The sequence below is a fragment of the Centroberyx affinis genome, unplaced genomic scaffold (genome assembly GCF_046629955.1).
Source record: "Centroberyx affinis isolate AG114_WGS23_722 - 3 ecotype Tasmania unplaced genomic scaffold, CSIRO-AGI_Caff_v1 ptg003077l_1, whole genome shotgun sequence".
Classification (NCBI taxonomy): Eukaryota; Metazoa; Chordata; class Actinopteri; order Beryciformes; family Berycidae; genus Centroberyx; species Centroberyx affinis.
The window spans coordinates 54539-79602 of NW_027281160.1; the positions used below are offsets into that span (position 1 = coordinate 54539).

Here is a 25064-nt window from a genome sequence, read left to right on the forward strand (position 1 = left end):
CGGCTACGCTGAGTACCAATAGACTGATATGGTGCTAGCATGCAGCTCCACCCTCCACAAGCCAATGATGAGTCTTCTGTTGTACATGTACACCTTGTATGTTCCTTTAGTGGATAACAGCCCAAATAGCACAGAAAGCAAAGGCCAGTTTGTCCTTAAAGGGACAAACTATTTTTTATAGCACTCAACCATTATACTGTATATGAAAACTTTAACCAAACTCAAATTTACATTGTGTGTGTTTAGTAATAGTTTCTTAATATAAATCTTATGGATTGAGATAAACTGTCTTGCTTCGATATAATAGTGTCATGATTATGAGAAGATTATGACAGCTTTGATATGTTCAGGCAAGGTAACTTACTGCCTTTCCGTCTTATTTGAATATACCAATGGCTTACCAATGTTATGTGATTTAATGTAAAGCTTTCTATGCTCAGGTCAATTGCTCAACTTGGCTCTGCTTCTAATATGGTCATAATACTATACTTTTCTGTTTTTAAAACAGAAGAGGCATGGTTTAACCTTGGACTAAGTATTAAAAGATATCTAAAGAAACACCTCTGTATTTCAAAGACCTGAGCTTTTCACCTCTGAGTAATAGATTGTTACATAAACCTTATTGAAACTAAAGTGTTTAATAGTGTGAGGGGTAAATGTACAGTATTTAGCTTTTGTATGGTTGACTCAAGACTTCATTGGATGTTTGAGACATGGCTCCCTTTTCTATTTACAGATAGGGAGCTACTGCGCAAAGCTGAGAAAAACTTTGGATGTTATTGATGTTATTTTTGTACACTTAATTTATTTCCCCTCTTTCTCCCTCCCTCCCTGTTTTCCTCTTCTTTTCTCTCCTCTCTTTCTTCCTTGCTCTCTTCATTTGCAACCAGTCCTTATTCTAACTGTAATAATGATAATATAACAATAATAGCTAAACAATAATTAATGCTTTAAGACAAAAATCCAAAGACGTGATAATACTTTAACCATATGACCTACAAAAATAAGCGCTACTGTTTACTTGACGATGTATTGCTGTTTTTAAAGAAGGAAGGAGTCCCTATATCTAAGCTACTGTTTTCTGCCTCTCATAAGCACACTGGAGACTGTAACCAAAACCCCAAACTAGAGCCATGGCAGTCTGTAATATAGCGGTTAAAAAGTTTTACTTCTCTTGAGAAATGTCGCAGTTTATTTTTTTCTTTTTTTACCATAGTGTTGAACTTCAGCCCTTAAGGATGTCCAGTTTGCTGCTAATGTACTGTAGTTTCTAACGATACTGTAGAAAGATGCATGCTCCGATCGCTTTACCACTAGGCTTTAATGACTACAAACTGTAATGATACCTGTGACGCTGTTGATAACCTGCTCCTCTGTTATTCTGTTGAAAACAAATGGATATGTGGGGCTCAATTCCATCAAATATGTCTTTCAGTATCCTATTAATTTCTCCTTGTCCAAGACGATAGAATTGGTTTTGAACACTTTCATAAAACCAGAAATCTTTTCTTTTCATCTAAGGTAGATGCTTCTAGTTTCAGAGAAACCTGCTCGGGGCAGTAACAACCCTTAGGAAGATACTGCATAGCCATTTGAAGGAGTTCAGCCCCAACCCTTCCACTGGTATGGTGTCAGTCTTTTTGTGTTGCAATGTCTCTAGTCCATTTGTCCAGATCAGACAGCCTTGCTAAACTCACAGACTGACATCACAGCCAACTTTCCAAAGGATGTGGACTGACTAACTCTGTCATGTTTTGCTCTTAAACTAACCAATGTTTACGACAATACCAATGAGCTTTCTTCTGTACAGAAATGTGCATTCCAAATACCACAAGGCAGTTTTTTTGTATACTGATTATTTTAAATTTAATTTCTCTCGTATTCTCTTGATCTTAGTGACTGTAAGATGTACATATTGGGTCCTCTATGGTGAAGGGACTCTGTTATCCTTACTGTAGGTAAAACGATTCTGTTCATTTTTTTCTGGATATGTTGTTGCCATAGTGATGACCAAAAAGATACCTGTGATGTGCACCTGTCCTTATGTCCTGCTCCAGTGGTTTAGTGTGTCTATATTCTTCCCCTCCCCCAGGTTTCCCACTGGTGTGTGTTTCCCTTCCCTTCCCTTCCCGTACTCCACTGAGCTAAATAAAGTCTGCTTTGGTGCACGCTCTGGTCTCATCTCTTTGGTCTTACAGAGAGAAGCCATTTTGTGAGTGTTGCGGTATGTAAGGATGTATGGCTATTATATATGTGTTTCATATCCCAGGTTGTATGTTCGGTGGCGGTGTGTGTCTGGCTGGAAGGCTTTTGATGTGCAACCGTGTGTGTGTAACGCGCCAATGTGTGGAAGGCGTTTGGTGAATGGAGCCATGACCTCTGGGGTCACTTCATTAATTACATCTGTGACATTCAGCCAGATGAGTTTCCTTTGTGACTAAATGATATGATGAATATTAACGACCTCGGATGAATTACACTGCTGCTCCTGCTGCTGCTGATGATGATAATGTGTTTTACGACTCGGGGAGAGAGGGGAGGAAAATTGCATACTACAGCACATTTAGGACACGGAGATTTTCATATGCAACATTTCAGAGACCACAGAGTAGGTTGGTAGAGCAGATTTTATTATTTTGTTCATTTTTGTGCAAAACTTTCCAGTGGTTGATGAGATGTCTTGCCAGAGAGGAATAACTTAAATGAGCATGGGGACGTGTTGTTCATGCAGACTCCTCACCACTACCTGGTATCTGCTCCTTGTTCCCTAGCAGCAAGCCATTCAGTGAACAAACGCACAGAAACAGAGGAAACGCAAGTGCATAACAGTTTCGATTGGGGTTGTTGGGGATGGTCAAGCAGATGAGTAGCGAAAACAATAGCAAAGTAAACACAGAGAAAAGGGCTTGAGATAGCTTCGCGGCTGATGATAGCCATCTTAGAAAGTCATACTGATAAAGTGATCCCCCACCATTTCTCCTTCTCTCTGTCCTCCCCCTCTTAATCAAATGAGTACTCTGCAGCTGGTGGGGTTGCGGCAAAGGGGGTACGGGGGTGTGTGTGTGGAGAGGAGGTAGGGGGGGCTTGAGGGATGGCGTGAAATTATTGCCTGCTGGTGTATATGTGACGCTGGGGGTAGTGGGGTAGAGTGGGGGGTTGGGCGGGGGGGTGTAATGTCATTGCCTGCTGGTGTATCTGTAGTGGGGGCTCATTTAGATTTAGATTGGTTATGTGAGGAGAGAGCTGAAAGGCCAGCTCATGTTTATGCATGAATCCCAAAGCATACTGCTGTGGTGGAGCCCTGAGTTAAAGAGACAGAGCTGAAATACATACACACATTCAGACACACAGCTCTGCTTCACCGGATAAGGCTTCAGTCGAGGCGACACTGTGCTATCAGATACATTTCAATCAGTATGTATGTATGTATGTGTGTGTGTGTGTAGGCCTATTTGTGGCAAGTACACGCCTGTCTGTGCCCACATGTGTGTACGCAGATAAGTTACACCCCTGTCCAAATGAATATCTTGATGCTTTCTTTTCATCTACATAATTGTTTTCTAATTTTTGCCCCAAACATGTCAGAGGACATCATCGCCTGCTGACCGACTGCGTCCTGATGATTGCTTTGGTATCTTCTGCAACTGATGCAGAGCTATATATACACAGTGCTACGCACATTACACTCACTCACTCACTCACACACTGGGAGTAATCAGTAAATGTCTTTGAAGGAGAGTTTGTTCAGCACTTCATCAGGTATAAAGTGGTTTTTATTTGGAGATGTGGTCCCTATCCATCTTTTAAATGACTTTTTAATGGTCGTCACACCATCCTAATCAATCATGTGGCAGAGCTAGCCTGCAACCGCCAAATACACTCTATTTATAATTCCTACATTCTGCAGCAAAAACTGACACTCTCTGTGCCGCCGCAGTACTGTAAATGAACAGAAATACCAGGGAAATTGTCTTTCTGATTTTGTGGCAGCATCAGAAAGACATCCTGTACTATACTTTTGTAATCTGTCTTTGTAGTGCATCAGTGCTCTATACATCCTTCTCAAAGGATTGAAGTAATGACTGCATAAAGATAGTGTTTTTTTGTCATTCTCTGGTGTCTCTACATTTCTACTTTATGATTCTGTGCTTTTTTTGTGACTCCCCCTCTCTCCCCCTCCCTCGTCCACACTGACACACAGCCCCCCTTCAGTACTTTACATCTATAATGAGATACAAATACGCATCAGCAGGACAGTGTCTACGCCACGCGTCACTGTGTGAATATTACTCACACTTATTAGCTGGATTATGTTAATCTTTACACTCTCTGCTCACAGACAACAGACTCCCCATGATATGGGGGTTGGTCACGGCAGTAAGCATGTGTGTTGTGGTGTGTGTTTGTGTGTGTGTATGGTTGTATGTGTGTGTTAGAGTGATTGTCATGTTGTCAAACTGATCTGCATGTGAAAGGGTGGTCTAATTACATCACTTATGCAAATGAGAAACATGCGCACATGCACACGCACACACACACACGCATACACCACTGACAGACAGCTTACTACTAAGGTCAAAAAGACAAAGTGAGCTATCCTCTTATTGACTAACACAGAGTGGTATCACCACCTGTCAGGGACATTAGATATGTCTTGACACAAAACACTGAAATCAAAATAGATGTTTTGATAATCTCCTTCAGATAAATAAAAAAAACGAGTGAATGGGTCAAGTTCACAGTGGACTAGAGCACTTAGACTGTTATTGGAGAATGTAGAGCCGCATATCCACTGATTAGTCTTTTTTTCAGACTGAAACATTGATAGTATCCCTGTTGGAATGATTGATTGAGTCTGACACATTTTAATTACGCCCAAATTAAATGAATCGGCTGGCAGACTATAAAACATTGCTGTTTAATAACGAGCCCCTCCATTTGCCTTTTTTTCTTCCTTCATCCAATCCCATTTTGGCTGCCCGCACCAAATAACCTCTCTCCATTTAATGATATGCAAATGAATTTGCATGAACCCCATGATCCCATGCAATGATTAAACTGAGATGACATTAGCTGCCATGCTGCTGCCACTGTCAGTGTTTCTGTCTGTCTCCTTTCTGTCTCCCTATCTCTACTATCTCCCTCGTATCCACGACAACGGCCAACTGCTGATATTAAGGGGTTCATTGTCACCATTCCCTTATGAATTTTCCTTGTGAGAGAAGACATTCTGTGTATCCAGAGTCATTTCGGAGAGGTTTTTCCAGAGGCAGCAGAGATGTGGTCACAGCAAGCAATGTTGGTTCTCACACCACATGTGGTATGTGTTGGTGGCACGTACACCAAAGACTTATCCCGGCTGACAACAACATAATTGTAACACAGTAACATCATATAGGAGATACGTTTTGGTAACCTTCCACATCTCTCCATTTTCCACTTCCAGTGCTCCCCTCCCACCGTTCCGTTTCAGTCTGGATCCAGCTCCACCTCTGCTGTCGTTTATTGTACTCCATTTGCATAATGAAGCCCAGGCTTAATTAAGATCCCACTGGAGTCTGGAGCCAAGGATGAAGGAGAGAAGGACGAGGAGGAGGGGAGGGGGGATCCAGCGTTCCTTAGCTTATCCGCACATGTCCAAATAGGAGGCACAATTTAAGGGGGGAGAAAAGCGTTGACGAGCGATTAAATCGCTAATTATGATCGGCTGTTGGAATTAGTGTGTGGCTGTTAATTAGCTGCAGATGAGATGCCCAGACAGTTGCCCGCCCCTGACGACTGCAGCACCCTCCCTGACTGGCAGAAGAGAAACACAGTCTGACACCCTGGAGATGATGCCAACACATCCCTCCCTTTAACACAGACAGAGGGGATATCCCTTTAAGAACATCCCAGGTGTGCGTGTACATGAAAGCAGCTCTTCATCATCCTTGTACACCCTATCCCACTGTTCTTCGTTAAGCATCAAATTCCCCATTTCCTCTTTCTCTATATCCTTTATTCATTTTGCTCGTTATTCCTTTCCCACCTACTCTTCCTCTCCATAATGGAATGGTACAATCCCCGGTCTTAGTGTTTGTAATGGGCAGCCGATTCCTTCCTGCGCAGCAATTGGCACTGAGCAGAGTTGGCACCGAGGAAATAGTTTTTGTCCCATACTTCCACCACAGTTGCATGCGTGGCTCTGGTTCCAACCTTCTGCTATTATTTTGTGTCCGCATTTAGTAAGCCTTTGTACAACATCCGATGGCGCCTGGGAATGCCTGTTAGTTTGCGTTTGGCATGGTGCCATCTCTGTTTCTGGTCTCTCCCTTGAGGGGATGCCATCGCCGAAAAACATTGAAGGCATCTGAAATCTTCTGCTCACCGTATGGAGGCTTCTGTTTGCAAATGTGTGTGTTATGTTGGCTTGGCAGCGTGCCATCTTTCTGCCTGTGCCCTTGCCGCCCCTGAAAAGATGCCATCACAGAATCGCTGGCAACCGTTGCCTGGGCACCTCTTCTTGGCTTTGTCCAAGCAAACAAACGGTGATTAGCGACAAATCCTCCGAGGTGAGTCCCCTTGTCTTCGAAGACAGTTCTCCGCAGACCGCTTTGATCGCTCCGGGTATGCCATGACTGCAGGCTGGCATGGCGCCCGCTGGCTGGCACACGGCGGCTGGCATAGAGAGAAAGGAACGATGGAAGACGGATTGAACACAGGATTTTTCCACTGGCATTATTCCTTGTATGATCAATGGTCATCACGGAAATCCTCTCCAACATCCTTCCATCCCCATTCTGCCTTCACCTCATCCTCCTATATGTGAGTCATCCTCTGCCTCCTGGCATCTCTCTCACTTTTATGCGCCACTATCATCTCCATCCTCTGATATGTTTTGGATCTTCGTTTTCTCTACCCGTTCTCCTCTTCTTTTCACCCCGTTGTGTCTGTGCCAAGGTGGCACCAGGCTAGCAGTATGGAGGTCTGTTTCTGTTCCTCTTCCATTCTTATCCTCCTCGCCCCTTCGCCCATGCCCATGCCCGCCCCCGCTCAAGTCCTGACTGGATGGCACTGTGCCAACCTGCCACCGCCATCGCTCTCATTTGTAGCTCATCCCTCTATCGCCCTTCCCCCTGTCTCTACATCTCCATCCCTCTCTCTTCCCCTCATTTCATTCATCCTCTTTCTGAATCATTTACCTCGCTCTCTATCTGTTTGAAATGCTGTGTGTGTGTATATATAGAACATTACAAAATTGATATATGTACAACTTTTACAATTCTTGAAAACGAGCCGCGAATCGGCAGTCTTCGTTGTCATTTGGGAGACTTTGTTGGCACCTGAAGGAATGCTCAGTGTGATTGCACTGTAGGTAATTACCGCAGCTCAGCAGTTACTTATTCCACAGAGACAAGTGGAGAGAGAGAAAGAGGAAGAGAGCCCTGAGTTTGGAGAAAGCTTGTGTTGTTTTAATTAACTATTACCAACCCCCATCATGTGTGCTTCAGTCCACATCTGTGAGAGCCTCGTGCAGGTTGTGCTTGCTCACACATGCACAGTACAGCAATTCGATTGATCTGCTTATCAATAAAATAGATTGCATGCCATCAACCTCACTCAACTCTCCAAGATGACCCTTGCTCCCTTGTTTTTCCCTTCTTTAAAATCTCTCATATCAAACAAAAGCTGCCAGTGGTGGTGGAGCTATTAAGCAAATACTCTCATTAGTACACAACACATAATGAATATGTAAATGGTGTGTGTAATTTATGCATGGAGTGGGGGACTTGTTCTCTTTTCAGTCCTCTATTGTATTCACTCTATATCCTTTTTCCTTAAACCTTCACACTTTTACGCCAATTCCCCTCTTCTCTCACCCCACATCCAGTGAATGAATCCATGGGGGATTTCTTGTGGTCTCACTATGGTCCCTTTTATTTTGTGTGCGCTCCATTTTACACATCTATCCTTGCCTTTAACCACGGTTTGTAGTTTCTAATAGTCTCTCCCTCAGTCTCTGTTTGCTTCTCTTTCTGTTCACAGCCTGTCCTCTCCAAAAACAAGCCCTGCAGTGATGCATTAAACCAACAACTGAGTGTTTGAACAAGGTCTTTCTTCCAGGAATATGAATACTGAATAATCTATCCACCAAATCGCAGCCACGCTTGCCTGTGTTTGTACGTATATGTGCTGTGTTTTCTCTTTGTCCCTCTGTGACTGTGTTGATCTTAATGTGTGGTCCAAACAGTGTGGTAAATTGAAGTGTGCCCTGATAGACGGCGAGGAGCCTTGCTCCTGTCTAGGATAAACACCTATAATACTCTGGCTCCCTTGGCAATCACCATAGCAACAAACCATGGTACCCACGTGAGTTGCATAATAAGATGTTCCCCAAGACCATGGACCATAAAGTGGCGACAAACTAGGCATCCGCAGCACTGAATGTGAATCAGAAAATAACAATTCAAATGTCAAGCTTCACCTCTGACTCTTGCCAGACCAACCTTTTCCATCTATCAATAGGGTCCAATCACACACACACACACACACACACACACACACACCTTCTCTCTGTCTCTCCAGACCTTAACAGGTGCTGATGAGCCGCAGTCAATGATTGTAATGAGCTATCGATCACCGTGGGAAAACAGAGGGACAGAGAGGGGTGAGGGAGGTAGGGGGAACCAGAGGACACACACAAACACACACACACACAAACAGAAGGATGTGGACTGTCTGAAAAAACACACTGGATGAACCAAATGGAGACAAGCTACCTTAGACAGACTATCAATATTTGCTTTAATCAAGTCCTCATCTCCTATTGTTCCGCTTAAAGTAGAATTTATGGGGAAGTGCCTTCTGCCAGAGCAGGTCGAAGTGAACTGTGTTACTCCGAGCAGCAGGACGGCCCAGCTATTGGACTGGCTGTTCTGTTCAGGATGACCGTGCAGACATGGCTGTCGTGACTGAGCCCAGATGCCACTGAATGGCACTGACATTGTGTCTCTATTTTCCTCTCTTTTTCCGCTGTGTGCATGGAGTGGAGGCAGACGGCTTTAGGGAAGGGGGAGGTGCGTATGTGTGTGTGTCGTGTGTGTTGGCTGGCGTTTCAGATAATGAAATGCAGCAGGGAACAAAGAGCTGGGGGCCCCTATTCTCTGTGCTGCAGCTTCATTTTCACTCCCGTCAGTCTATGATTCTTCCATACCCTCTTTCTTGTGTGTGTGTGTGTGTGTTTGCGTGTGTGCGTAGGTGTGTTTGTGTTTGTATGAGGGGGTTGTTGTGTGTACGAGTCTCCCCTCCTCCTCCTGTTAGTATTCTGCATGGCAGATCCCCCTAATGTAATAACTGTGTCTGCATGTCTAATTTACAGCAGGAGAGAGTAAATAGCCTGTGGTTAATTACAGTACGTGTATGCGTGTGTATGTGTGTGTGTACGTGTGAGTGTGTGTGTACGCGTGTGTCTATGCGTGTGTCTACATGTGCGTGGGTGTGTCAGAATGATTTATGAGTTGCAAATAGCTACACCAGTGGCCCGTTTCTCCTCACTTAGTTTTTAATCTGTCTTTCCATTAATTTTCCTGGAGACGTTATTATGGTTTTATAACGGTGTGCACGAGGATGCGCATGTGAGTGCACGTACGGTTAATGAGACAGAGGTGTGGACATTTTGTTAGGACGAAGGCTATGTGGGCACCTGAGCTGCACCTTGCATTGCCCCCTTCTACTTCTCCATTTCCCGTCCTTCCTTTTCCTTTTTCTCTCTCTCTGTGCTTCACTCACACTCTTCATTGAGAGACACCGTGAACACAGATCTTTATTGACAGTACACGGTAGAACATGGAAACAGCAGGTCAATCCGTTTAGCCCAAGGGCCGATACACCAATTCACCAATTTGTCAGTGTTAGTTTGAGAGAGAAAAGCAGCTAATCTCTCCTCTCTGCTCTCTATTGATCACACACTTAGACTCCACTTCTCTGTCTAAACACTATTGATTCTCTCTCTCTCTCTCTCAATCTCTCTCTCACTCTCTCTCTCTGTTTTCCTCTCTCCACATACCACAGCTCTCATCACATCATCTCTTCATACACTCAAGACGGCTTCTCAGATAAAAGCCTGTATAATCGAGATTGTATGTCATTGTGCCTGATGTATCAGGTCGCCTTTTAGATGATGAGTATATTTTAGCACGAACAAAATAAAACCTTCACTAAATCCTTAAGAGTGTTCTGAATGGCGCTTATCTACTGTACATGGCATTTGGAGTTTGGTCCCCAAGTGTCACAAATCATTGTTCCCTGCTGCGTGGATTCAAAAGCTTATGCACGGTCTCATTAAAAAAATCAATTACTTCCAACCCCTCTACAGCATGAATACAGTTCATGATTAAAAATTCACTGCTGGTGCACACTGTCTACTGACTTTGTTTTTCAGTCTCACATCACGGGGTACACTTGAAAAACACAACATCCCTGCCAAGATAAAAGCTAAATAAAAATTACAGAATGAACCTCTTATGGCAGGGGTCCCCCCAACGTTTTCACTTCAAGGGCAACCCAAAAAATAAATACAAATTAAGTCACAGACCCCCATCTGATAAGATTTTGCTTGAGGGACCCCCATCTGAGAAGATTGTTGCTAGATATGATTTGGTAGAGAACAGGACAACTGTTTATACTGCAGGTGGGGAGTTAATAGCGGGGAGAGTTAAACCTGTGATGATAGATTATTTTCTCACTATCTTATTACTATTACTTCTATTATATCCTATTATACTATTACTCATACGCTGGGAACACCCTGGAACCCAGGACCCCACGTTGGGAACCACTGTCCTGTGGCACCCATGGGTTCCACGAGCCTACCTGCATTACTCTAATTTATTAGACTTGTCCCCCCTCTACTGGTGAAATGAACCCATTACCCTTAGCTGAAGACCGGTTACAAAACATTCACACATGGCTTGTGTAACTCAAAATCAGCTGCTGTTTGGTAACCGGCAAGTCAACCCACCCCCAACTACCAGGGTAGGCGCAGAGCATTTGCTGTTTCGGGGTTTATCAGAGGGACAATTTTACAGCATTTCCTTGACAACATTTAATCCTCACCGTCCAGTCGAAGATGCCTCCGGCCGCCGGTGGTGAAGATACCAAAACCTCGGTGAGAAAGATGTTGAGGGAGCTGCTGCTGGGTCGAGAAGATCCAGAGGGTTTCTTTGGGCTTTGCGTGTCTGTCCTGGGACACCGGGACACCCGGTCACAGTTCCCGTCCCTCATCCAGCCCCTGTCCACGGCCAACAACTCCCTCCACTCCACCCTCACCTCCATCTACCTGGAATACTTCTCTAAGGTGTGGGAGAGTTTGTGTCAGGTTTGCTTTATGCTAGCGGTTGTATTGTTTGTTTTAGCCTGTGTTTGTGTGACAAGTACAAGTAGCCTAAGCATTTGGAAGTTAAAAGAAAATCCACTAAACCACACTGTTTAAAAAAGAGGCACTGCCGATCATCTTGCATTTCTGGGCCCCTGTTGTTTGGAGATGTATTTTTATTCCCGTCGATAACTAGCCAAGACGCCGTGATGTCACGTCGAGATATTATCACAGCTATAGGCTAATAGCCTATTCCCAAAACATTAACGTTAAACCTCAGTTTTTAGTGTCAGTCTTCCAGAATTGGGCATTTTGCACCCACCAATCATACAGGTGTCCATCCTAGGAGTTTCTTCACCAATAGTAGCCTCGATAGTCCACAATGCAATGCGGCCTCAAAACGTTTTTGGAATTATATTTCCAACTTGAAAAACTCGCTGTCTTGCTTACTATGCTTGCACTATTGCTATTGCTCCCCCCCCCCAACTAGACATACAGAGTATTATATTCATTTTTGTTAGAGCTGCTCATAGAAGCACATCTAGTAGCATTCTAATATTAGTCATGATATTTTTCATTGCCCCCATATGGTTTTTAAAGTAATATTGTCATTTGGTTGTTTTTGTTAAATTATAGGATGAAGATGATGAACTGGAGATTGCTTTGGCTCTCTCTCTGCTGGAAGTCAAAGACCAGCTGCAGTCCACTGTCACCAAAGAGTCTCGACCTCAGGTTAGAGACGGCCTGAATCAGCAGATTCAGAGTGACTCCATCCAACCAACCTCAGTCTCACAGCCCCTGGGAAGCAGCCACACCCAGCTAGCAGCAGCAGGTGGCAGGAAGACACAAATTATAGACTCACCACAGACTGGACCCTGGGGCAAGCTAAGCCCACCACAAACCACCAGAGACACTGAACTTCAGAAAAACACGCACAAAAACAAAGACATTAAAGGGACGCTCGGCTCAAGTCAGAATGTGGGTGTTTCCAGGTTGTCCGCCTCATCTCCCAAACAAGACGCTGCTAGAGAAGATGACCAAATGGTGGAGAAGGGAGATTTGGACCAATCAGAGAAGCCTAAACGCTCTAAGAACAGGCGGCAGCGGCGTAAGGGGTGTGGCCAGCAGGTGGTAGGTTTGTCCTGCTCGCCCTCAGGTCCGCCACCCGTGCTGCTGTGGTTCCGCAGGGACCTGCGGCTCTGTGACAACCCTGCTCTAATCGGCTCATTGGAGGTGGGCGCCCCTGTCATCCCCGTCTTCATCTGGAGCCCTGAAGAGGAGGAGGGGCCTGGGATTACCGTGGCTATGGGGGGAGCTTGTAAGTTAACTGAGGGAGGTGAACCAGTGATTATTTCATACTTCTTCATGTACATCATCAGCACCATGCACAACTGCCTTAAGGGAAATTCCACTAGATTGATTCCACTATAGCAGGTTTACTGGTTTCTGCTGGGATTAAGGGGTTGCCAATTGATTTTATTAGATTCAGCCAAATTGTTGTAATTTACTGGTCCAGGCCAGTTTATCTACCAGTCGAGTGCGAGTGGTTTCAACTGGGTTCAGCTGGTACTAGATCACAATATGCTATGGGATTCAACTGGCGTCAGTTGAACTGGTTAGGACCAATTCTCTACCAATAGATCTACCAGGTGAACATGCTGATAGCTTCTACTGGGTGAAACCACCAGAGACCATTAAACCCTGTATCACCATTTAAGGCCAGCAGCCACACCAGTTGAAATAACACCAGTAGACATGTTCCAATTCCATGTTCCACATTTTAAAATCTGCTAGTCTCCTGATCTTTGCACAATCACACTCTCTCTCTTTTCACAGGCAAGTACTGGCTTCATCAAGCTTTGTCCTGTCTCCGTTCGTCTCTTGAGCGCATTGGCAGCCATCTTGTCTGCCTCAAGACAGATGGAGAGGGGAAGGAGGTTGGCTCATCTCTGCAGGCCCTTAGACAGCTGGTGACGGAGACTGGGGCGAAAATGGTCGTGGCTAATGCCCTCTATGAGCCCTGGCTGAAGGAGCGGGATGAAGCGGTGGTGTCAGATTTGCAGAGAGAAGGTGTAGAATGCAGGATGGTCCACTCCTACTGTCTCAGAGACCCTTACTCCGTCAGCACAGAAGGGGTGGGACTCCGAGGTTAGTCGCAACAGGCTGGAGTTGGTTTACTGAGCTTGAATAAATAACTCTACATCAGATACTAAAGCTTGAACTGTGTGAACTGTATGTTTTCTTTTGTTAATTCAGGAATTGGTTCAGTGTCCCACTTCATGAGCTGCTGTAGGCAGAACCCAGGCTCTGGGTTAGGTGTTCCCCTGGACCCTCCTGTATCTCTGCCCACCCCCTCCCACTGGCCTCAGGGTATCCCTTTGGACATGCTGGGCCTGGCACGCATGCCCCGCAGGAAGGATGGCACCACGGTCAGTAACCACAGCAGAGCAGCCTCTAGAGCAGAGCTACAACCCAGATTACAATGGAGGTGAGAAAACAATGAGGAGACCATTAAGCACTGAATATTTGATTGTGTTTATTTTTATATTCAGATTGACTGGGCAGCTAACATCCGCAATTCCTGGGATTTCAGTGAAGAAGGAGCTCATGCCCGGCTAGAGGCCTTTCTTCACGATGGTGGGACACCTTACATGCATTCTGTATACATATCATAGATTCTGTACAGTGGAATGTGGCACAGTTTATGTCAAAGTGTTGATCTAACAGTAATTTATAATATGTATAATGACCCTTCCCATGTATCCCTAGGTGTGTACAGGTATGAGAAGGAGTCAGGCAGGGCAGATGCCCCTAACACCAGCTGTCTGTCTCCCTACCTCCACTTTGGTCAGCTCAGCCCACGCTGGCTGCTGTGGGATGCCAAGGGGGCACGCTGCAGACCCCCCAAGTTCCAGCGCAAGCTGGCCTGGAGAGATTTGGCCTACTGGCAGCTAACACTATTTCCTGACCTGCCCTGGGAGTCCCTCAGACCCCCATACAAGGTAGAAATGGGCTGTAGACAGAGATGCCAGATACACACCCATATACTTAACTGTAAACTCAAAGAAAGAAACACTAATAGATAAATCAGCATTAATTACTTTTCAGTCAGTCACAGTACTCTTCATATCAGTTATGAAACGCCTGTAACACACACCACACTATGGAGAAACAAGCAAATAGTAAACATGTTGTCCCCCACCAGTGATGTAGTTCCACCCTTGGGTGATTGCTGAGTGTACTTGAAATATGAGTGAAATTGTATAAGCAGTTTTGTATGGGACAATGAAAGGACAGATTGACCATATATTTCTGTTGCCTACTCTCCTCAGAATTAGGCTTAAGTTATATCTTGAAATGTAGTAGCTGTAATTGTCCTGTTTTTACTCAGTACAGTACAAAATATAAGAACTACAATACGCAATAAATACAATCCATACATTACACAATGTACACTACAATACAATTTATAATACAATATACAATATAACATACAACACCAGGAGCGTGAGTGCATAAATGATAAGTGATATATTGCACAGTAGGTAAGTGGTAATATGATATAAGTAGTCAACACTGACGGCACAGTGGTATTGCAGTGATGAGTGCAATAACAAGTCCAACAACTACAATAACTACAGTGTCTTGTGGTTAGAGATTTGCCCAAAAATTCTCCATTGACTCTCATTGTCCCCCACATTGTATGATAATTTTAACTGTATGACCTGCTTTACCACTGAGTCCCCATTCATTGTCCCCCACATTGTATGATAACTTTAACTGTATGACCTGCTTTACCACTGAGACCCCATTCATTGTCAATGCCCCCTAGCGGCACAAAGTCAACATTACAGTGTGACTAACAAAGAACTAACAAACTAATGGATGGAGACCGATCCATAGTCCCCCTTTTGGTGGGGGACAAATAGACAAATCTCTAATATACTCTTGCTTTCTCAAGGTGTTACATTATTCATCTATTGATATTTGCAGTCTCTGCGCTGGAGCAGTGAGCGCAGCCACCTGAAGGCATGGCAGCGTGGTAGAACAGGCTATCCTCTAGTGGACGCAGCCATGAGGCAGCTGTGGCTGACTGGCTGGTTGAACAACTACATGAGGCATGTGGTCGCATCTTTTCTCATTGCATACCTGCATCTGCCCTGGCAAGAGGGCTACCGCTGGTTCCAGGTGAGACGCTCACACTAAATAGACTCACACAGACATCATATATAATCTACAACTACAACAGGTTGGCTGCCTATTCACTTTATTGTATCTAATGTCTATATGTGTGTGTAGGACACTCTGGTGGACGCAGATGTTGCCATAGATGCCATGATGTGGCAGAATGGGGGCATGTGTGGGCTGGACCACTGGAACTTTGTCATGCACCCTGTTGATGCGGCAATGACCTGTGACCCCTGTGGCAGCTATGTTAGGAAATGGTGTCCTGAACTTGCAGAGCTGCCTGATGAGCTTATTCACAAACCCTGGAAATGTCCCGCCTCCATGCTGCGGCGTGCAGGTGAGGGAGATGTTATCACCATGACAGCAAGCCGGCTGTGGGGTTAACTGTTTTGTATCATGATATCATCACCTGTACTGTTCCATATCCACATCTCCCTCACTACATTACACAAAACTTGATAAGGAAATCTGTTCTTCTCATCCTCGCTGCATAGGTGTGGTGTTTGGCCAGAACTACCCCGAGCGAATAGTCACAGACCTGGAAGAGCGGAGGAGCCAGTCTCTGCAGGATGTAGCTGTGGTGCGGAAAGAGTTCGGAGAGTATGTGGACAAACGCACAGGCTGCGACTTGGTGCCTCTGCCTCCGCGCCTGGTCTCTGAGGCCCTGGGCTTGTCACACCGGGACGGGGGTGTGGTGACTACAGGAAAGCAGTTCCTCTTGCCTGTTATTACCCGCATGGAATTCAAACACCAGTTAGATGATCCGGATGCAGCTGCTGCCTCAAATCCCTACAATGCCGTTCTGAGAGGATATGTGAGCCGCAAGAGGGATGAGACAATTGCTTTCCTCAACGAGAGAGACTTTACCGCCAGTGTGATGTATGAGGGAGCCCAGAGAAGGGAGAGGCTAGAGAGTGATTATCGGAGAATGGAGGGACTCCCTCGGCCTCCTGCGCCACGGGGCAGGGCCAGGCGAACTCCCACAGCCAAGGACAGGTTCTCTATAGTACCTGGAGGGGTGGTCACCTCACACAGGTGACCCAGAGGTCAAGGGTGAAAGGTTACAGGTTACAGGTAGGCCTGATGGTGGCCAGACAGTTACTAGCAGTAAACTAGACTGAATGTACAAAATATTAGGGACACTTCATGAACTGCACTGATGAGGTGAAAAAACATTATCCCTTATTGATTTGCCTTATTAAATCTATTCCAAAGATGAGATGTAGGCCTAGATAGAGAAGCAATATCAATATCAGGAAGATGTCTCTAGTATTTTGTATATAGTGTATCATCTGTAAAGAACACTTCTGTGTTTAATGAACATACCAGTTTACATGTTTACATACCAGCCTAAGTGAGAAAAATATTGGTTGTAAAAGTTACTTTGTGTACATAACAGAGGTGGTGAACAGTAGGTCTAGGGAGTGAGAACATGGTATTTATATATTTTTGTTTTAGGTGACACAGTACCTGTCCAGTATCTATCCAAAGTGACCATGACTGCAAATTACCATGTGTGCAAATGTGACCATTTGTATAATGTGATGCCATGACATAATGTCAAGCACATCACCTGTTTTAGTTGTGTAAAACCACAGAATAAGCCATTGCACTGAAACGCCATGACATGAACAATAAAGTTTCTACTCAAGGTTATGTGTCAATTCTAGTGTAAGTGTACAAGTCAAGTCTAACCATTGGAAAATGGGGGAAAAAAGTGACAAAAAAGCAAGAAAAATCAAGTGTGAGGAAAAGTTTATTTTCTACTGTACAGGTCCCATGTCCATAGAGTAGCTCTTATACATGCAGTGTAGACCCACATTAATATTACATAAAGACCAAAGTGCTTTTTAATTCTCACAGTCCACTAAAAGAGAAATTCAGATTCTTTTGAATGAAATGCTTGCAAACTGTTCTACTGACTGTGATCATCAGTCTCTTGTCCCTTCAGTTTAGGGGTCTGAGGCCACAGGAATCAAACAATATATTCTTCCTTCAGGCTCAACACTGAATGTTTTGTCAATGCAGGTTGACAGGTCCCCTAAAGTCAGTCATTAACAGTAGATTGAGGATTCCTAATGTTCAAAGCTCTATAACACTGGCAGGTCAGTAGTGTTGAGCTCAGGAGCGCCACTGGTGGATGCCGAGTGTAGCGTCATAACTGACACAGGCACATTATATGCGTTTCCCTGCCAGTGGTACTTGAAAGGAGAGGGGAGCATAGCACTTATTGGGAAGTATTAGGCTAGTCCTCGATGGAGCGGATGTACCTCTCATACGCTGTCTCATCCATTAGAGCGTCAAGCTCTGCAGGGTTGGCAATGGTCATCTTCATCAGCCAACCTATATTCAAGATTGGGTTAAAGGTCAGGTTAAGTTACATGATGTTGAATATCCTCAATACAGACAACATACATATAGAAATCATATAGAAATCAATCAGTGAATTCATTCTTGATTTTTGTGTCATGCCACATAAATATCCCATCCCACATGAGATAACATGACACATATCATATACATTAAAATAAGCATTGGAAATGTCGCCCCCAACAGTGTTCAATCCAGTCCTCAAGTGCTCCCTGTGCTGCAAGTTTTTGTTCCAGTTCTGCTCTCGCAAACCTGATCCAATTAAGGACTTATGCCACTTGGTTTAGCAGCAGAGAGAGATCTACCTGAAAGTCTGTTGCCCTGTATTGGATCAGGTGTGCAAGAGTAAAGATAGAACAAAAACTTGCAGGACTGGAGGGACTTGAGGACTGGGTTGGGAAACACAGGCTTAGGACGAGCCAAACAGTGAGACAGGATATAGGCCTACCTTCCATAAGGCAAAGTTACAAAGTTAGACATGACTATTCAGAGGAAAAACACCTGAGGTATTAATTTCACTTATATGAAACCCATTTTCTCATTCTTATCCTTGAACTTTTACAGTGGTTGGCATTCATATTATGTTGCATTACTGCCATCTACTGTCTACAAAATGATAATTTTTCTTCTACTTACATCCAGTACATCTGCTTCCATCTTCTGAAAAATTCCTACTATAAATCCTCCCCAACCTCTGACACTCTGGTCTCTTATTATTTTTTGCTTCCTCTCACTTTCCCATGCCTTCTCTCAATAACAGAATGAGGGAGTATTTGTATGTGGATACTTACCATCTTTGTAGCAGGATTTGTTGACCAGACCTGGACTGTCTGCCAGCAGTTCATTGACCTCTACAACTTCTCCGGTCAGAGGAGAATAGAGTTCACTGGCTGCCTTCACACTCTCCAGAGCGCCAAACTCATCTGAGGCAGGACAGGTCAGTCAGTTAGAAAGAAGCACATTTACATCCAAGTCAGGTCATTTCAGAACTATGACAAAGACACAGAGCCAAGGTAAATAGTGCAAAGTGTTGTGGGTCAAATTTAAGGCAGGTGCTTCTTGGTTAACCGGCAGACAAAACAGGGTAGAGAAAATCCTTGTTTGTAAGGAAGAGATTTTCTCCAAAGTGTAATAACACTTTTCAAGTGGCATAAAAATGTTTTTTTTTTTTTTTTTGCATTACTACAAGTGCTACTTGCCAGTGGGCTTTTACAGCCAAAAGCATTTTAAAAATAGGTGGATGGTTTGTCTCTCTAAAGAGGAGTGTGCCTGAGGGAGAAAACAAGCAGTCCTGGCAACAAAATAGAGGACTAATTCACTTTGCATAACGAACATAATGATATCCCTAATTCTGAAGGCCTGCTGTTTTGAATAACAAAACATGTCTGCAAGAACAAAGAATTCTGACAGATTCTCCAATGTATTCTCAGAAAGGAACTAATTAAACCAACTGGCAAAATGCGACCTATTCTGTACATCATCTTGAATATGGATTATTATTGCTGTCTATGAGGGTAGAACTAAAACAAAATTAGAAGTTAGACTGGTGGAACAAAAGTGCCATTCATAATGGGTAATGGTATCAAGTTTTCATGGCTGTAGGGCTGCAACTAAACATTATTTTCATTATAAATTAATCTATCGATTATTAATGGATTAACCATTTAGTCTATAAAATGTCAAAAATAATTACCATCACAAGTTACCAAAGCCCAAAGTGAGGTCTTAATATTGCTTACCTAGTCTGTCAAAGTATAAATTTTACAATGATATGAAATGGAAAAAGCAAGCAAATGTTTGCATTTGTGAAATGTGTAACCGGCAAATGTTTGCATAAATTACTAAACGAATAATTGATTACGCTATCAAAATTAGAAGGATTTTCTCCTGTTTTTATGTCTTAACCACTTGCCTGCCCTTTATACCTTGTTGAGCCAGCTGTGTGCCCACCTCCGGCAGTCCACAGTAAACTACATCTCCCAGAGCCTCCTGCAAATGTCAAACAGCAACAGCAAGGGCGAAGTTAGTCTCTCCAGCAAAGAAACTTTCTTCTGTGCGTGTGTGTTTAAGTGTGTGTGTGTCTGAATGCGTGCACCCAGGGACCTACCTGTGCAAAGTTACTGATGCCGACAGTCCCTACTCCGCCCTCTTCTACTCGGATCCATTCGTGCCTGTCTGTGAATTTGAGCGCTGCAAGATAACAGAACAGCAGACTCAGCACACAACAACAACAACAACAACAACATCAACACTGCAATAAGAGTTGAACGTATGTTGTGCTCCCCGGGCACTGTGACATTCAGCAGGAATTCAGACATGCAGATGCACAACAGTGGCGACAGCAATCGGGTGTCCTTTTCTCCGGCTACCCTTGCTAACGCGAATGCTAGCTGCATGCTACACTTTAACACCTTTATGAACTTCACAAGTAAATACCTGCTGCTAACCGGCTAGAAGTGGCGAGGGTCCGTTGAACATAATGTTTAGATGCCAGTCGCAATGGAGAAAGGGTTGCCGAACGGGTAAGTAAAGGCAATGCTGTAGAAAAGTTGGAAGATAGGCAACGGAGTATCCCACAAGCAGCCATCTTTGTCGCGTTCTGATGAGAGCAACTTCTTCTTCTTCTTTGTATTTAATGGCGGGTGAGTTCTTCTTCTTCTTCTTTGGCGCTTTATGGCGGTTGGCATCCAATGCTTACTGCTCTTACTGCTACTGTCTGTCATTACTGCCAAGATGAGACAACTACAACAAAGAGCATCTAATGAGAAAATACTTAGTAGTTTAAAAGGTGGCCCGTCTTTCGGTTACCATAGCGACCTATGCGGTACAAACCTGAAGTCATCAGGAAAACTTAAGTTGTACGTTAGCTCATGGTGTTAACAGTACTTTCGTTGTGTGTAATTTGGTCCAACTATTTTTAATGTTTTTAACGGAGGATGCTGACAGCAGAGTTTTTCGCCCCCCCCCCGATCTATTTTCTCAGAATGTGCACCTTACCTTACTGGGAGTCGCATTCACGGCATAATAATTGTTTATTGGGGATTTATGTTAATTTGACTTCTGTCGCCCCCATGTGGTTTCCTGTTAGTTTTGCCCATAGAGGATTTGCCTCGCAAGTAAGTGTCCCAGCATGACAGTGTCCATTAAAAATCATTCAAAACCTTGACTAAATAAACTGACTTGATGAAAGTGATGAAGCGCTGATAGGTGCTTTGCTGTTATATTAAGATCATGCTCCATTAGAGGATAAAGACTGACACTAGTTGGGTGCCTTACAAACCCACAGACTCCAGCAGCACAAATAAGAAAGAAAAATGAATGGGACATGTTAAAATGATGTTTATTTCAAAGAAGAAGAGGTTGTATCTGGAGAGGAACAGAGGACTCTGATGTTACAAATCTGCTTGTTCCCATGAGAATAATGATCAGTGTTTAGAGACACACAAACCAGGATGTCAGGCCTATCACATTCTTTTGTGTGATATTCAACTAACCCCTATATGGGCACTGGGGACATCCCGAGCAGTCACATTCCAGTTTCTCACATCCTGCAGCCGTTTTGAAGGTTGTGCCATATGGAGATAGCTGAATAGGCTGTATTGTTTTGCAGTCTCTTATGGTCTCTCACTTTTGCTGTTGGAAAATTTCTGTCTGCATGTTTATGGCTCCATTATAAACAAAGATACAAAACTGGAGTCATAAAGATCCAGGAAGCTTACCAGCACTGTTTTGGGAGCCAAATAGATATTCCTACGCAATCAATGAATCTTTATGACAGGCGGCTCACGTGTATACACTTCCAATTATATACTTTATGGATTCTATCAAATCCTTTGTTCATTAAAGCACACAAAGACTGATCAGGCAGGCCTCAAGCCTTATTCTCATTGATCAACCTAACAAAACTTAAATTATTTATTTAGTAACACTTTTATTCATACAAAAACAACAGAATATATAAAGAAAAGATCACTCTCACGCCTGGGAGTTCTACTATTGCTCAAAATTGCATTAGCTGAGGAAATGGCATGTTTTGAATAAAAAAAAAAAAAAAAAGCAAACTTGAGTGTTTCACACAACCGTACACTCCCTTTGTCCTGTTCTGGCTTCACAAACTATGCTGTAAAACAAACTAAAATACAGAACGACTAAAAAGTCTGCTCCCTATACCTGGGCTAAAAGCTACAAACATAAATAACAAAAGCACATTAGTTTGGCTTTTACATTACACAGCTTCAAGAGTCCATCCAGTGTCCACTTTTCCTTATTTGATTCTGAAGATGAAAAACAAAAAAAAACAACAACGATAACAACATCGATAACAATAAACGGAAAGCTTTCTGTGGAGAGAGGAGTGAAAGCAGAGGGGATGAGAACTCCTGTGTGTGTTTGGTTGTTTCTCCATCACAGCTCATTTGGAAGCTTGCTCGCCCTCGTTGAGAGGCGTGTAACATGTAACGTGTCTGTGTTTTAGGTCCCTCCTGCGGGGGGTGGTGTGTGGTGCTGGATGGGTGAGAGGGGCTGAGGTCCGTGGCAGGCAGCCAGAGGGGTCTTTAGTCTGTAAAGTCTCTCTCCTCACTGCAGGAAGAACAGCTGGGTCGGGAAAACCAGGAAGTTAATCTCGGACCACGGTCAGGTTGCCGCTGTGCGCCACAGACAAACACATGCTCTCTTGTACACAGACACTCCTGACGTCTCCACGCCCACAAACACGCGCACAATCAGCCAGACCCAGACACCCCTGCTGGTCTCTAGGTGGTTCGTTCCTCCCCATCGGCCTCCTGCTTGGTCCTCCGCAGGTTGCTCTTCATCTTGACAAACTCGGGGGTGTTCTCCTGCTCCTCCTCGTTTTTCTGCTGCTCCAGCTCCAGCTAGAGGAATACACATATTAACAAATTCACGTTAGACAAATTCTATATCTGCTTGATTTTATGGTATGTTAAAATGACTCAACTACATACAAACATTCCTTCTCTGTGCAGAAGTGACAACCTATATGTGATAACGGCTGTATCTTTCAGCTGGCAATAATTTTACAATTACAATTACAATTTCACATTTGGCAGACGCTTTTATCCAAAGCGACTTACACATGAGATTTGCATACAACACAAGCAAGTTTCTAGATAGGAGAGAACAACGAGAGTAAGTGCTATAGAACTAAGTTCTGGTCCAACAGGACAAAGGTGCTACGAGACAGTGCAACAAGCTAAGTTCTGGTCCAACAGGACATAGGTGCTACGAGGGAGTGCTACAAGGTAGTGCTCTGAGGTAATGCGTAGAGTGCATCAAATTTTTTTTTTTTTTTTTTTTTTTTTATGAAAGGAGGAATTCGCTAAAGAGCTGGGTCTTTAGCCTTTTCTTAAGGATAGAGAGGGATTCTGCGGATCGAATGGAGTTTGGCAACTCGTTCCACCACCGGGGAACCACAGAAGAGAAGAGTCTGGCTAGAGACTTGGGGCCTTGCTGAGGTGGCAGCACCAGGCGCCGCTCCATGGCAGAGCGTAGTGAGCGGGAGGGAGCGTAGACCTGAATGAGGGGGTTCAGGTAGGTCGGAGCCGTTTTGGTAATTTTCATCTTTGTTGTCTCTTGTGCCCTGATACAGTAACAACATGCTTCTATTTACCAAGTCCATTTTCCAAGTTTCAAAGTAACAGACTGTGAGTGTGTGCGTTCTTCCAAATATTCACCTGCTCTAGTTTCTGTTGTCTTTTCATGAGCTCTATCTCCAGGTCGCTCCTCTTCTTGTGAGCCTCCTGCTCCTCCTTCTGGGCCTTGAGAACTTGCTCCCTCTTTCTCTTCTCCAGAACCTTCTGGAGCTCAGGCTTGTTCTGGGGAGCCAGACCCCTGTGGAGAATGAGTCACAGAAAGAACAGGTTACCATGATGAAACTTAATCAACAACCCATGACAAGACATCCTGACGACACTACAGAGGAATGGCATTCACATTTATACGTGAGAGCGTTGACCTGATTCCAGTTTGACATGGAGATCTGAATTAACATGTCAATCGTATTTCAGGCAAGTTTATGCAACGTGGACTTTTAGCCCATCACAGATTAGTCCACATTTGCTAATCTGTGTGCAAGGTGGGTGCCAGCACCGGAACTGACTTTGGAAATGTGTGATGAAACCATGGGCCTTGACCTCTTTTTTTCCACCACAGGTCCGTTCTGGCAAAACCAACTTCCAAAAATATCACCCTCTATCTTACACAATATGAAAATCCATTCATACGACCACAGACAGCAGACTTGGGGTAACAATGCATTTAGAAACCGGAAGGATTGTTATACAACTGTCTGGTTTTGTGTAGTAAAATTAAAAAAAGGGGGACAGGGCCGTCTTACTACACTGTGAGCATTTCTTGCCAAGAGGAGCCAAATATTACTATTATGTAACTCTCCAAACTCCTCCAAATTACAACAGAGAGGGGTGGGGGCTGAGGATGAGGCTTGAGAGTACTTAATATTGAAAGGTCTCAATGAGATCTTTTCAGTGCCAAAAGGACACAACTGAAAGCAGTAACAGTAAAAGTAGGGTTTTGTTTGCTGTCAAAGGGGTGTAACTGCACTTATGACACTGAACAAGCTGAACAAGCATTGTGGGTAGAGGATTCTAACAGCACTTAGGTCAGCTCAAAATGCATGCTGACGTAAGTAATGCTAGCATGGCAGCATGATCACATCATTTTTAGTATCCTATTCATATCCTAATTAATATTCTAGGTCAATATTAGATGAATGTAAATATGTTAATATTCCCATGAAATACTTAGGCCTATAGATTCAAAATGTTATTTTATAATGTTAGGAGTGTGAACTGGTCAAGATGAGCTCTGATAGTAAGACTGCTGGTAGCTGAAGTTCTCCCTCAGTGTTATGAGGAGTTTTACAGGTCTTTGAATGTGTCCCAGGACACATCAATAAGTGATGTGTCCTGGGACACATACAAAAATGTATTATACTAGCAAAAGAAAAAAAAGTAGTAGTTTAGAATCAAAAGTAGTTTCTTATGTCTATAGAGGTTTATTAAAAAGGTTTATTAAAAGTTTTTAACAGAACAAAATTATCAATCCAGTTGATATGTTCCATGTAGCCTACAATTTTAAAGGCCTTGGTGAAAGTTGCTGAGCATTACTTCAAGATAAA

At 43.7% G+C, this 25064-nt stretch overlaps 3 protein-coding genes across 3 annotated transcripts; 1 reads left to right on the plus strand and 2 right to left on the minus strand.

The window, feature by feature from the left end:
* The first annotated feature begins 11107 nt into the window (after positions 1-11107).
* On the plus strand, positions 11108-16580 carry LOC139659373 (deoxyribodipyrimidine photo-lyase). The gene is made up of 9 exons (XM_071537623.1): positions 11108-11335; positions 11990-12671; positions 13190-13501; positions 13610-13782; positions 13906-13990; positions 14123-14355; positions 15347-15541; positions 15653-15878; positions 16036-16580. The coding sequence occupies exons 1-9, from the start codon at positions 11108-11110 to the stop codon at positions 16578-16580; spliced, it is 2679 nt and encodes an 892-aa protein (XP_071393724.1).
* A 709-nt stretch (positions 16581-17289) lies between these two features.
* gcsha (glycine cleavage system protein H (aminomethyl carrier), a) lies at positions 17290-20502 on the minus strand. The gene is made up of 5 exons (XM_071537626.1): positions 20348-20502; positions 20019-20101; positions 19837-19900; positions 18703-18834; positions 17290-17884 (listed from the first exon to the last, which is right to left on the minus strand). Exons 1-5 carry the CDS (start codon positions 20496-20498, stop codon positions 17787-17789), a joined length of 528 nt encoding a protein of 175 aa, XP_071393727.1. The 5' UTR covers positions 20499-20502; the 3' UTR covers positions 17290-17786.
* Positions 20503-21241: 739 nt separating this feature from the next.
* LOC139659374 (protein FAM107B-like) lies at positions 21242-23918 on the minus strand. The gene is made up of 3 exons (XM_071537624.1): positions 23869-23918; positions 23602-23758; positions 21242-22782 (listed from the first exon to the last, which is right to left on the minus strand). The coding sequence occupies exons 1-3, from the start codon at positions 23916-23918 to the stop codon at positions 22663-22665; spliced, it is 327 nt and encodes a 108-aa protein (XP_071393725.1). The 3' UTR covers positions 21242-22662.
* Positions 23919-25064: the final 1146 nt, after the last annotated feature.

Coding starts and splice junctions, on each gene's coding strand:
- LOC139659373 (XM_071537623.1), top strand. CDS start 11,108: ATGCCTCCGGCCGCCGGTGGTGAAGATACCAAAACCTCGGTGAGAAAG. Junction 13,502..13,609: donor AGAAGGGGTGGGACTCCGAG/GTTAGTCGCAAC, acceptor TTGTTAATTCAG/GAATTGGTTCAGTGTCCCAC. Junction 15,542..15,652: donor AGGGCTACCGCTGGTTCCAG/GTGAGACGCTCA, acceptor ATGTGTGTGTAG/GACACTCTGGTGGACGCAGA.
- gcsha (XM_071537626.1), bottom strand. CDS start 20,498: ATGGCTGCTTGTGGGATACTCCGTTGCCTATCTTCCAACTTTTCTACA. Junction 20,102..20,347: donor TTCTAGCCGGTTAGCAGCAG/GTATTTACTTGT, acceptor GTTATCTTGCAG/CGCTCAAATTCACAGACAGG. Junction 18,835..19,836: donor CACACAGCTGGCTCAACAAG/GTATAAAGGGCA, acceptor GTCCTGCCTCAG/ATGAGTTTGGCGCTCTGGAG.
- LOC139659374 (XM_071537624.1), bottom strand. CDS start 23,918: ATGTTAATTCAGATCTCCATGTCAAACTGGAATCAGGTCAACGCTCTC. Junction 23,759..23,868: donor AATCAGGTCAACGCTCTCAC/GTATAAATGTGA, acceptor CATTCTCCACAG/GGGTCTGGCTCCCCAGAACA. Junction 22,783..23,601: donor GACAACAGAAACTAGAGCAG/GTGAATATTTGG, acceptor GTATTCCTCTAG/CTGGAGCTGGAGCAGCAGAA.